The 13,339-nt window shown below is 45.5% G+C and overlaps 1 protein-coding gene across 1 annotated transcript in view; it reads right to left on the bottom strand.

The window, feature by feature from the left end:
* XPNPEP1 (X-prolyl aminopeptidase 1) overlaps positions 1-13,339 on the bottom strand; it is a 48,646-nt gene that overhangs the window by 7,427 nt on the left and 27,880 nt on the right. Inside the window, exons 8-16 of the mRNA XM_033130916.1 lie at positions 12,978-13,073; positions 10,682-10,763; positions 8,973-9,183; positions 7,294-7,383; positions 6,611-6,661; positions 5,305-5,363; positions 5,096-5,173; positions 3,151-3,222; positions 1,244-1,304 (exon numbers count right to left, since the gene is read on the bottom strand). Coding sequence (XP_032986807.1) covers positions 1,244-1,304; positions 3,151-3,222; positions 5,096-5,173; positions 5,305-5,363; positions 6,611-6,661; positions 7,294-7,383; positions 8,973-9,183; positions 10,682-10,763; positions 12,978-13,073 — 800 coding nt within the window. The remainder of the gene's footprint in view (positions 1-1,243; positions 1,305-3,150; positions 3,223-5,095; positions 5,174-5,304; positions 5,364-6,610; positions 6,662-7,293; positions 7,384-8,972; positions 9,184-10,681; positions 10,764-12,977; positions 13,074-13,339) is intronic.

Genomic DNA, 13,339 nt, shown 5'->3' with positions numbered 1-13,339 from the left:
GTAAAAGAGAACTGTCAGAGAGATGACCCCACAGATCTATCTCTTATAATGAGCATTCTGACACACTCTGTGTCATCTGAGCCTTAGAAAAACTGGGAAAATAGAAAGGACTGATGACACTAGCTAACATTACTGAGCTACTCCTCTGGGCCAGGCACTGTACGTTTCACCCCACACCTCGTGACAGAGGCACTGCTGTCATCCGCATTTTCCAGGGAGACGAGGTGCATGCTGGGTAGTGCAGGCCCTTAGTGGCAGCATCTGGCCTCAGACAGGCAGTCGTGCTTCACCATCTGTGCTCCCTTCCATCATGCTAGACTCAGGGGTTATCCCTACTGCCCGGACAAGCAAGGAGCTGTTTGGAAACTTAGTGGCTTGCCAGTAATCAGATCTGGGGCTATTTTCACAGCAAAAAAGTCACACCAAAGGTACGTGGACCCAAGGTCAAACTCTTCTAAGGTGCTGGTACCTATAAATGGACAAGGCAAGGGACCAAAGCTATGAAATCTGTCCCTCTGCATCACATGAAATCCTCTTCCTGGAGTAAACTTCCTGAAGGAGTTCCCCGACATTCACTCAGAGACTCACACAACATTTGCTGGAGGGCTCAGATTTCAATGACTATGATTTGGGAACTTGCTGGGCTCATGGAACCTTCTTAACCAACCTTGGAGATGGGTACATTTATCCCCATTTTTATGGATGGTCCAAGTGCTTCGTTCAAGGTCATGGAGCCAATAAACAGCAGAAGCCCAGTCTCCAGACTCCTGGTACACCTCTCTCTACCTCACAGCTGTTTCCTCCTTTCCTTGCCAAACGGACCAGAAACTAAGCAGAGTATGTCACTGCAGAGGGGTCCTAAAGAGTTGAGCCTACAAATAGGAATGTTGAACTTGAAAAAAAGAAGGAGGTGGCTTTCAGAATCAAATATATATACTGTTTGTAAAAAGCATGTATTTCATTATCCCACTCCCATCTCCAAAGAGATTTCCTGACTCAGGAGAAGGCCAAAGCTGTTTAAACTTGAATCTGAGCTGTTTTGACCTTAGCAGACAGAATGTTTTTAAAAGTGCTCCAATAATTAAATGGACCTCATAAAGCAGATAAGCCTGTCTCTACTGTAATGAGCTCTTTTACTATCCCACATGTAATTTTTACTTATTTATACAATCCCTTTTCATAAAAGCAACGCTCTTAAGAAAGCAGAGAGGGCCTCTTGAGTTTTCTGCTCCATCCACCTTACCTTCTCATAGGCCGTAGGGGTCCCAAAATGCATGGTCCGGGTCACATCTGTAGTTCCATCCCTTTCCAAAAGAAAGGGCAAATTAGTTTTCAGTCAAAATAAGCTTTTGCTCAAATATGAGACAGATGAGGATGTGGAGAAATTAGAGCCCTCATATACTGCTGGTGGACACGTGAAATAGTACAGCCAATTAGGAAAAGTTTGCAGTTCCTTAAAAGGTTAAGCAAAGAGTTACCCTATGACCCAACAATTTCATACCTAGGTAAATACCCAGGAGAATTGAAAACTTGTGCATACAAAAACCTGTACACAAATGTTCATAGCAGCATGATTCATAATACCCAAAAGGTGAAAATCATCACTGATGAAAAGATAAACAAAATGCGGTCTATCCACACAATGGAATATTATTCAGCAATGAAAAGGAATGGAGTACTGACACATGCTAGAACATGGATGAACCTTGAAGACATCATGCTAAGTGATAGAAGCCAGACACAGAAGTCCATATAATTCCATGTCTATGAAATCTCCAGAATATAATATAATATGATCATACAATTCTATTTACATGAAATGTCCAGAATAGAATATGATCATACAATTCCACGTATGTGAAATGTCCCTAATATAGTACGATCATACAATTCCATTTATATGAAATGTCCAGAATAGGCAAATCCAGAGACAGAAAGTATAGCAGCAGTTCCCTGGATAGGGAAAAGGGGAAGTGACTACAGATGGAAAAGGGGTTTCTTTTTGGGGTGATGAAAATGTTCTAAAACTGACTGTGGTGATGATTGGACAACTCTGTGAATATATTAAAAACCAGTAATTGTACACTTTAAGTGAGTAAATTGTATGGTATATGAATTATATATATCTCAATAAGGTTGTTATACAAAATAAAATGAGACTAAGTGTGAATGCAAGGATGGCCCAATGTCCTGGCAGGGAAGTCAGTCAGGCCCTGACACACACATTCTTGGACTACAGTGTGAGAACTGTCTCACGGGAGACACCATCACGGGGATTATGAATGAGAAAGAGGGAGGACAAAGTACATACGAGTCTGTTTCCAGCAAAAAAGGACTAAATTCCCAATTCCTCCTGTCAGGACAGCAAGCAGTTTATTGGCCCCTAAAAATACCCAAACACACAGCCCTGACATAGAAAGGATAACTTCCGGAATCCTGCTGAAATTTAGAAGTGAACCAAAGTTGACACCATTACCCAAGCAATCCCAATACCCTTAGCTCTTGGCTGTTGTTACCAACCTCCAAGGCCAGCTGTGGTCCCTATGGACTTGGCCAAGCTCATCTAATACTTAGGTCGGCCAGCAGCCACAAATGGACATTAAAAGCCTTGTCTGTGCTCTCTTAGTGCAGACAACACCTACCCTAGCCCCTTCTCATGGGCCCCACATCAAGACCCTACCAAATCTTGCGTTCTCCTCTAAGAAACCAATCTAAAAGATGAGTGTAAAAGCAGCAAGACATGAAGAAGGAAATGCAGGGGCAACTTTCGTTTCTCATTCATTCATTCAAACTTAAGCCCCGACTCCACAAGGACCTAGGCCGTGGCAACTGCAGGGAGCTAGCAGGCAGCTTTGGGCTGGGGCAGATTTTCCAATGGCTCTAAGAGCTTGCTTTCAGTTATTTAATTTAAACTTCCAGCAAAGGACTAAAATGTTTCTATCAAACAGTCTTTTGTGGGAAGAGAGTCACAACTGGGCTATTTCAAGTAGGGGAGAAAAAAAGGACAAGACATAGGAACGACTCTATTAGGGGCCGGCACCGAATGAGATGACGAGCTGAGCATTCTCGGCTGGAGCTCAGCTTGTCCCCATCCTGGCTCAACCGTCCTGACTCACCAGTTATGCTGTGTGGCCGCCCCAGCTCACTTACTTGTATTGAGCACCCGAGTCAATGAGGTACACCTCATCCAGCGACAAGGTCCTATTCGTCTCAGGGACTGGCCTAAGAAAGTTAATTAAAAATTAATTATTCCAAATGTAAACACTTGTGAAATCCAGGAGGAGGGCATACTTATATTATTCTTACAACTTATATAAGTCTGAGACTATATCAAAAAAAAAAGTTACCAAATAAGTTAATTATTACAATTCATATTAACCGTCTACTATTCGACGACCCAGTCAGGCTACTGCCACAACTCGATAAAAAGCTCAAGAAAAGGTAAAATAACATTCTTTTTTTAATATCTATCTCCATTCGTCTCTGGAACAAAACAGGTGTTTATAATTGTTAAAAACTGCAAAAATAATCAATAGACACAACAGGACCAAACTAGCCTTGGGAACTGGGAACAGGGCAGGCGGGCCCCGGGCCCCAGCCTCAGGCTGGGCACTTGTCTGTGGGTGTGGGGTCCCCGGGCCCCTGCTTCGGCCTCCATATCCCTCCCTCAGTCCTGACCCCATTAGGGGCCTCCCTACTTGTTCTCAGACCACCAGAAGGCAGGTAAGTGTCTCAATCTGGAAGAAAAACTCAAGGGATTTTTGTTGGGAAAAGGAGTGGATTGTGATGCTCTTAAGCTGTAGCACTTTTTCCAAATGAACGTGAGGTATTTTTAAAAAGTGATCTGCTTTCCCTGTGCCTTTTCCACACAGTGTCACTGCACTGGGAAAAGCTAAAAGGGACGAGAGCAGTCCAAGTCTCCGCGCTGCAGCTGAGAGAGCTTCTTCATTTCCAGGCACCACCCACCCCTGCAGCAACAAGGGCGTCAGCAGCCATTCCAACCAGACACAGGACCAGCTCCAGCGCCCTGCCATGAAGAAACACCACAGGAGAAGCAAATTCTCCTCCCTCGTTCTGAAAGTTTTTAATGTGTTGATTATGTGCAAATTCTAGGATAGTAGCCAGCCAGGAAATTCATCACCTGAGTTAAACATCAGACAAAAGCTGAAGTCCTCTTGCTATTTTAATGTTGGAACAGAAACATTCACGTGAGAGAACTGTGCACTCACAGCTGTGACCATCTCCCTCAAACAGCTTCAGAATTTGCCCCAGACTAAAAACTCTAAAGGAATTATAAAAAGGGGGTGTGGGGGAACCTGTGCCCAAGGACAGCAGAGGGAGACCGACCAAGTGTTCCCTCCCTGACTGCACATCACAGACAGGAAGCAAAGAACTCAAAGTGCCCAACACAAGGCAAAACCACCTGACGGGGCAAAGCCGAGGCTGGGGCCCTGTGGGCGGCCACGCCAGGTCCCTTTCCCAGCATCTCCACAGGCAGATCCATCCGTTCTAAACCTGTCAGCACCCCTCTTATCTCACAGTGCAGGGACACTCGGCTCTGTGGGTCTGTGCGCTCTTGTAGGTCACCTGATAAAAAGCCCCAGAGGCTGGGGTGCCAGGCTTCAAGCCCACAGGGAGGGAAGAGAGGTTGCTATTATCTCCCTACCCATAAGAGGCTACTCCACAACCTAGTGACAAGTGTTGTTGGTATGAAGTTTTTTGGGGCTAGTCTATCCAGAAGGCTGCCATCAGGAAACACACTAGAAAATTCTAATCATCGTGATTCAAGGGCTATGAACACAGCTATAAATACAGCTATGACTACAGCTTCTGCAGCCTCAGAAAGGAGGGCGGGACAACTCTTTGAGTACCTTGTGGAGCCTGACAGTGCCACACATCGGAGCCCAAGAGCAAGCTCCCAAAAGGTAGAGGCTTGGGGAGTTGGAGAAAACGAGAGCTTAAAGGTCTTAGTTCCCATATCAGAACAGTGTCACGCAGAGGGGGGCACTGGGGCGTCTGTAAACACTCTCCCCTGCGCAGGCTCCTGTGCCGAAGCAGCAGCGAAGCCCAGCAGCGTGCTCGTCCCAGGCCTTACGCGTAGTGGATGATGGCGCCGTTGGGTCCCGTGCTGGAAATGGTCGGGAAGCTCAGGTCCACAAAATCGGCCTGCTGCCTGGAACAGAGGGGTGCAGAGCAGAGCGGCTGCAGGGTTTCTGATATGCAAAGAACCAGGGCCCTCCCAGCCTCCTTTAACTCACCAAGGAAATGAGTACAAGGTTCATGGGGCCCCAGGCAGACCCTTACCTTCGAAATTCCTCAGCTTTGTCAGCAGCTGAGATCTCTGTCACGCCACCTTTGGGCACCTAACAAGGAAGATGTTTATAAATCGTCTGGTGTGATAACTCATGTGTCTCCTACATATTAAAGGGGGTACACTGAAAGCTTACTTTTTTCCCTCAATTCCCATGTCTCAACTGTCCAATCTATAGGACACAGCTTATGCCTCATCTTTCACCAGGAGGGAATTTCCAAAGGCTCTCACCAAAGCTATCGAAAGTAGAAAGGTTTCTATCGGTTTAGTTTTTCACTTAACTATTTTACCTCAGTACCACATCCTGAAACCTCCCAAAACTTACTACATCTAAGTTTAAAAATTCAAAAGCACCCCATCCTAGGATATCATCCTAAGAAAGTCATCCCAAATAAATAATAAAGATAAATGCAATGATATTATTACAATTAGGTGGTACAAAAGTAACTGCAGTTCAAAAGGTTAAAAATAACTGCAAAGACCACAATTACTTTTGCACCAACTTAATATTAATAGCAAAAAATTAAAAACAACCTAAACATTTGAAAATAGGAGAAATGGGTAAATACCTCAGTCTAATCATTAAATACAGTCTCCACTTGGATCATGTTTTTAAAGCTTCAAAGTACATGGAAAATGCTCACACTATGATACTAAGTTAGTAAAATAAACAAAATCATATCTGTACATTGAGAAACATGTAAAAATGATTTATACTGAAAAAATGATTTACACAGATGAACAATAGCCAGATGTGGAATAATAGTTTTACTGGTTGCAGTAAGTGTGGTATTTTCTTTTTCCCAATTTAAGCTACTTTTAAAAAGTTATTTAATATTTAAAGGGAATATGATATTATATAATAATAGCACAAAGAAGTCAGGAAACTAATGGCCAAGAGTCAATTTAATATAAAAAGTTGAATGGCTTAAATTGAAGTTCAAAATGTACAAAGATCTTTTTCTTTTAATACAATCAGTTTGCCTATAATATTGTCATGAGTCATTTTTCCTTATAATTAAGTTCCACTTAGTTACAAGATAATTCCTTAACCTAAAATTCCTACTCTGTTAAGGAATTTCTTTCTTGTTAGTATGTTCTACACTTGAAGAATTTTTAAATACACACACAACAAATTTCCAAAGAACTACTTCTAAAAGAGAGTGCTAAAATCAGATCAAGGTCATATATTTCATGGTCACCAGAGCATGGAGGATGTCAGGGTTAGAATCGCATGAGAATCACGGTTAGAATCTGGACAATCTATATCCAAAAATTAAACAAAGACTAAGAACCAACCTCTTTCTCCAGCCAGTTAAAGAGTTCACAGAGGGCAACGGCATCTTTAATCTGTTCAAACAATGGAGACATTTTTAAAGTTATTACTGAGAATCAGATGAGCACATCAGAGCCCAGCCCTAACGTAATACTGAGAGCTGCACCTGCAGGGCACAGACCATCAGCAATCAGGGCCCAACAGGCAGGCTTTCCCTGTGACAAGCCTGCCACAATTCCCACTGTCAGGGGCAGGGCTCCTGGGCCATTCAGTAGGTCGGGCACAATCAGGAAGGGGCCCACGCACCTCAGAGCACACGCAGCTCCCCCAGAAGGTTCATGCCTGTCCCATAGGGGTCGGGAAAGACAGGCCACTGGCAAAAGCCATCTCTGGGCCCCAAATATTTCTAGACCTCGCACTGGTTTTCAAACACAACCTGGGCCTTTTAAGAGGCTTCACCGGCTTCATCTTCAGCTTCACCATCATCACTATTACCTACACTATCATCATCAGTATCTCCTTTTGTGTTGTATGTTATACCTTGCAAAGATGGAGCCCACTGAGTGTGTTATTTCATTCTCTCATTACCACCAGAAGGCTCAGAGAGGTTCCAACCTGTGCCAAGCTCAAGGCCACAAAGCAGGTGAGGGAGCTGGGCCTTCTGATCACCATCCATCCCCTCTTCTGCACAGGCTGCTTTACTCACATGAGCTCGCCTCATGCCTTCTGACTCGGCAGAATTCTTCACAGCTTTGGCGATGCAGATGGGGGTGTAAGGCATACAGCAGCGATGGTCCTAGAGCCAAAGGGCGAGCGCATAGGAAACGGAGCCAGGCCCCTCACCCAAGACCAAGGCAATCACCCTGCACCCGGTGCACCACACGCCAGACCAATCATCTGAAGAGCTCCCACTCAGGACCCACCCAGCTGGCCAATACCTAGGGCCCGAAGACCTGCTTCTTCTTTTGGTTGATGACTCTGAACAAGACAAAAGAGGCCTGAGCTCATCCAGAAAGATAAAGTACATCAAACAAGGTATTTCTCTTCTATCCCTCACCCCCTTAGCTCTTTTGAGACTGCTGACTGCCAGCCATCAGCAAGATATTGCTTTTCAAGCCTCCATGGTTGTGGTCAGAGTTCACCAAGCGATCAAAGCTTGACCAAAATAACCCCTTTACTGCTACACAAAGGAGGCTTTTTCCCAATGTCTTGGGAGACACGTGACTGACGAGGGAAGGCTCATGCTCCTTCCCCCTTGTTGCTCAGGGATCACACGTCAGCAACTATTCATGGTCTGATCTTCACGGGCTGGGAAAAACTCTTCCTCATTTGAGAACAAGTTAGAATCCAGCCTGTGTTATGGGGAGGGGACGGGGTAGGACGACCTCGCACTTGCACAGAGCCCTGCGAAGGGCTTCCTGTCCCTCCACCCTCTAGTCTCTTTCACATACATGCCCCTCAGGAAACAGAGAAGGCAGACCTGATCCCCACTTAGGTCCAAGAAGGAAAGCTCTGAGTAACCGAGTGTCTTACAGTGTGACTGGGACAGGGTGTGATGGAAAGCCAGGTCTACAGGGCCAGGTCTGGGCTCTCCCCAGCTTGATGGAGAAGAAAGGACATCACTGGTCCTCTCTGCCAAAGGTCACTTGGCAACAGAGGCCCAGGGCAGGACAGTCAAAAAGGTGACCTCTAAAGTGGCCTGGATTCCAGTCCTGCCCGAGCCCTAGTTAAAATGAGGGGGCAGGTGTCAGCTGCCTAGCACCACCCAGCAGAAGCTCAGTTAAGAGCAGGACTATCACTCCAACTTGACCTTTGGCAAATCCCCAACTCCCAAAGCCTCTCTGGGCCTCAGGTCTCCTTACATATAAAATGTTGGAGGTGGGGGGAGTCAAGTTCTCCAGTCTTCGGGCATTATCATACCACCTGCACAGCTCTTATCCCAGCTGCCTACCCCCGGACTCTTATTCACTTCTTTTCTTTATCTTTAAATCAACTTAGTTTATTAAACTCAACTTTCTCTTAAAATTTTTATATATTTTCATGATCTCACATGCTAGTTATAGTTTTTTCTAGCATACACTAAAACACTTTTAAAACAGATACATTTAAATCAACCTAAATACTAATGTGCAGCACCTGAAATCATCTCTCATGTCAGACTTTGGAAAACATAGGACTCAGTGGCTTCTAAGGCCCCTCGCCTGTCAATATGGCTCCAGCCTAAAGGGCTCGTCGCGGGGATGACACCTCTGCCGTGACAGCCAGTCCCGGAGATCTACCTGAACAACCTCTGCTTCAAAGACAAAGCCATGCGACGCCAGACCTGGGAAGGGGCTGGGAAGGGCGTGTGACAGAGCTCAGACGGGCTTCAGCGCGGATACCAACCTTGGGGATGGCCTCGCTCACAGCATAGCTGGCCTTGTCGCTGACCCACACCTTCTCCCTTGGGGAGAGGTTGGTGCACAGAACCTTGAGCTCACTCATAATGGACTTGTAAGGAAGCACCTGGATTCTGTATTCGGCTTCCAGGCTCAAGTTAAGAAGCAAGTGCTCTTTCACACTGGGGGCATCTATGCGGTCACCGTCAATGAAGAGCCTGCAGAGGGGCCAGAGGTGAGGTGACAGAAGAAGGAGAGCTCATGAATGAGAGCAGTGACCCACACACATACAACAGGCTCTGTCCTCTGGCAATCAAAACCGAGCAGCCTTCCCTTCTTCCCCATTCCATTCCCAAATCCTGCTCTCCAAACTGCGTCCCCTGTTTTTGTGTATATTGTCACCACCCACCCAATTCCTCAAGCAGGACCTGGGCACTGTCCTCCTCGATGCTCCTCCTTCCCTCCTTCATTAAGCTCTTTGGACCAGTAGCCTAAATCTCCATCAAATCTGTCCAGCTTTAGCTACAACCTGGCCAGTCACTGCCATCTCTCAGCTGGATTAGTGCCACAGCCTCCTATCTGGTTTCCCTGCCTCCAGCCTTCCTACCCATCCTAGTTTTCACAGCCATAATATTGTTTATGATTTACAAGCCTGAATATGTGGTACCCTGTTGAAAACCCATTCAATAGCTCCCAAATATCCTCAGGGTAAGAGCTCAAGGTCTTGAACTTGGCTCACAAGGTGTCCCTTTACGTGGCTTCTGCTCACCTTCTGGACTCCCACTCTGTGTTCCGACCACATTGACCCACTCCAGGTCCTCCACAAGCACTGTGGTCTCGCCTGCCCAGAGCCTCTGAAATGCTGTTCCCTATGCTTCAATCACCATTCCCCTCGCCCTCATCTACCTAGCCAACTCACATGTACCCTTAATCTCTGCTTCAATACTGCTTCCCCCAAGAATCTCCTCTGACCCCAAGTCTAGGTCAAGCCCCTGCTATAACACTTATAGCCATCCTACTGACAAGTTAGTCCCCACTCGTGTGCCTGAATCCCCGAGGAGATACTCATCTCCCCAACTCTAACCTGGGTCCCTGTCTGTCTCATTCATCCCAGCAGCCTATAGAGATCCTAGCACATAACAGGCATTCAATAAATGTTGTCTGAATGCAAAAAGCCATCCAAATAGAAGAGCAATGGCAGGGAGGCACAAGAAACTTTAAAAGACAAACTGATGGTTGGATAACATGGGACTTGGGGTTTCCCTGTGTCATTGCTGACCTTCATAACAACTGGGTTTATTTGCATTGTGGATCTTGGATTGTGTACCTTGTAACTGGGTCTATACACCCTTTTCACTGGCTGCTAGAAAACTTGGAATCAAATATGTGGCCTAAACAAGACTTTGCAGCAGGAATTTTGTAAGCTAACCTCACTCGGTTTTGTTCTGATGTCCTCACCTACTTATTCCTTTATCTCATAGTACTATACAGACTTTCATCGATTGCAATCATTTGGGAAGAGGCAGGATATAAATGAATACCTACTGTTAAGGAAGACAAGAAAGGAAAGGAAAAATAGGCAGGAAAGGGAAGAGCAGGAGAAAAGAAGCAGCTCAGCGGAATGTCAGGCAGTGACTGGTGGGCGCGGACCAGGAAGGGGACACGGGGACTCTGAGCAGCTGTGGGGAAGGACTTTCAGGTGTGGGACACACTCACATGATTGTCTCTAGTCCTATGATTGCGTAGGAGAAAAATACCGGATTGTGCTCCACATCTGATCCTCGGAGATTGAACAGCCCTAAAACAAACAAACAGAAAAAAAGGGTCCCCGTCACCTGCCTGCCTTGAGGTTTTAAGGGGGTGGCTTGTAGGAAAGGGAACGGCTTACTATGGAAGGATTCAAAGGCAGGGAGCCATACTTCCTGGTTCTACCTCTGAGCTGCAATTGCTCACGTCCGCCATGTGATGGCACCAGAACTGTTTCTTATACCACCACCTCACTGGTCCCAGGAGAAGGGAATGGAGGAGTTATTAGTAAGAAAACAGGAGAAATGCCTCCAAACAAAGAGTTGAAATAGTCCACCTGGTGGTGACCTGCCAGGCCCGGCATTACCGCAGAAAAACCTCTGGCACTCCCAAATCAAGGGGAAGGAGCCAAGAGCTGTCTCCCTTCTGAGGCAAACGACCTAGGGTGGAAAAACTGAGACCCACCCAGGAGGGAAGCCAAATGAGGCCCTCCCTGTAAGGACGGGTCAGTGAGCCCTGTGGAGGTGGAGCTTCCCAGCAGAGGAACAAAAGCAGTGAGTCAGGGAGGCCCACCCAAGGGTCAGCTGTGCTACTATGGCTGGGTCCAGGGCCTGCCTACAGCCAGGGTCGGGGTTTGGTGAGGCGACTGCATGTTTGAGAAACTAGAGGGACCAGCAGAGAGCACAGATCTGGTTCCTGTTGCTTAGTGCTTTCTCTCCTGAGGATCAGAGTTCCAAAAGACCCTGGTGTAAAAGTACTGCCTCCATTTTTTTTTTTATAAGAGTTTATTTGAGTCAAATTGATGACATGTGTTGGGTAGCAAGATCTCAAATGCTCCCCTACTGCCTCTATTTTTAAATGATGGCTTCTCAAAGTAAAACAATGAGGCAACATTTTTAACCTATCAGACTAAACAAGCACTTGAAAAAAGATAGTAAGGGCCTGACAAGGGTGTGGAACGATGGGCGTATTCATACACCGTACAACCTTTCTGGCATGAAAATAGCAAGATAGGTCAAAGCCCAACCACGCACATATCCTGTAACCCAGAATACCACCCCTAAAAGCCAACCCAAAATAGGAAGAAAATTATCAAAAACTAAGACAGCAATTTTGATGCACCAAGGTTTTGATGGCAGCATTGCAATATTAATAAGATCATGGGAAAATTGGAAATAATCAAAGGTCATCCTTAGGGAAATACTTAAATAATGATATAACCATATGATGGGATTATCTAATAGTCATTAAAAAATCATGCTTATATGCTGAGAGTCTACTGATACATTGAAAAAAATCAAGCTACAAAAGTATATATGCACAGAACATTAACAGTAATTATCTCTGGATAACAGGATTCTAAGTGAGTTTTTTCTTCTTTCTATTTCCTCTGCATTTGCCAGGTTTTCTACAGTGGGAATGTGGGGGGTGGGGGGGGTTAAGTAATAAAGAGGAAAAATTTGCTTTATATGCTATTTCCTCTGATGTTGAGGTTATTAAGTTAATTTGGGGTGTAAATCACTGAGACACTTGACAAAGTCTGGGGGCTGGAGATTGGAGAAACAGGACACCGTGTAGTGGTAGTGTATCTTTCTCCAGTGAGAAAATAAAACGATAAGGCAGTGCCTCTTCTAAGTTACCCTGGGTCAAATCAAGTCAGAAAATAGCAGACAGGACAGGAAGGTTCAACCAGACTCCTTCAGATTCTAGAAGATAACAGAAGGTACTAAATAACTGCATGAGGGTGGTTTAAGATCTAAAAATTGAGAAAAAAGCTTGTATCAAAAAGCTTGGTGAAGAACTTGCAGTTCCTAAGTTTTCTGAGGTAGAAATATTTCCAGAACATTCTCACTGTGAAGAATTTGGAGAACCACAGGAAAAAGTATATGAAGAAAAAAGAAAATATCTCCTATGATCCCACTTCTCCACCTATAGAGAGACACAAATGTTTACAGACACAAAACATTTGGAGGAAATGTCCTTTCACAGAGGTTTCACAGTCCTGAAGAGATTGGCCAGAGGTGGACATCACCACAAATTTAGCATCCGGCCCTGGCTACACTACTCCTCAGGGCCAGGCTATATTTCTCTCCCGCACTCCCTGTAATTCTTTCTCCATCCTCCTTGGCATATCCTATAAGCATTGAGTGACACAGTGTTTGCATATTCCCTGGCCACTCAAAGCTGAATGGCATGACCACACAGATTCCCAGAGAACCAAAAGAGATTGGGCAATGTGTCCGAACGGTGAAACCAGCATACTTACACGCAATCTCATCCAGGGCAGTGACCACAAACCACACAATGTTCCTCTCAGCCATTTTCAACCGAAGGTCTGCAACCTTGTCCTTCCAGGAGATGCCTGTAAAAACCAAACGTATGTGCAACTCCAGCCCTGGTCCCAGGGACCTAACTTCATCCCAAACTTTCTTAATTGGCCCCACATCCTAGGGAACGTATTGCTTGAGCACAGGTGGCTTGGAACCAAGCTCTACACAAGAGGTGTGACTCTGTCCAAGCCAGCTGACTGCAGAGAGCCCTGACCACCAGCAAAACTGATTCATTTGTTCATCCCACAAATGTCTCTGAAGAATCGAGATTTCCCTAGCACAGCATCTCAGGCACTGT

The sequence above is a fragment of the Rhinolophus ferrumequinum genome, chromosome 16 (genome assembly GCF_004115265.2).
Source record: "Rhinolophus ferrumequinum isolate MPI-CBG mRhiFer1 chromosome 16, mRhiFer1_v1.p, whole genome shotgun sequence".
NCBI classification, from domain to species: Eukaryota; Metazoa; Chordata; class Mammalia; order Chiroptera; family Rhinolophidae; genus Rhinolophus; species Rhinolophus ferrumequinum.
The sequence above is the reverse complement of the archived record's forward strand: the minus strand, read 5'-3'. Positions and strand labels throughout refer to the sequence as shown.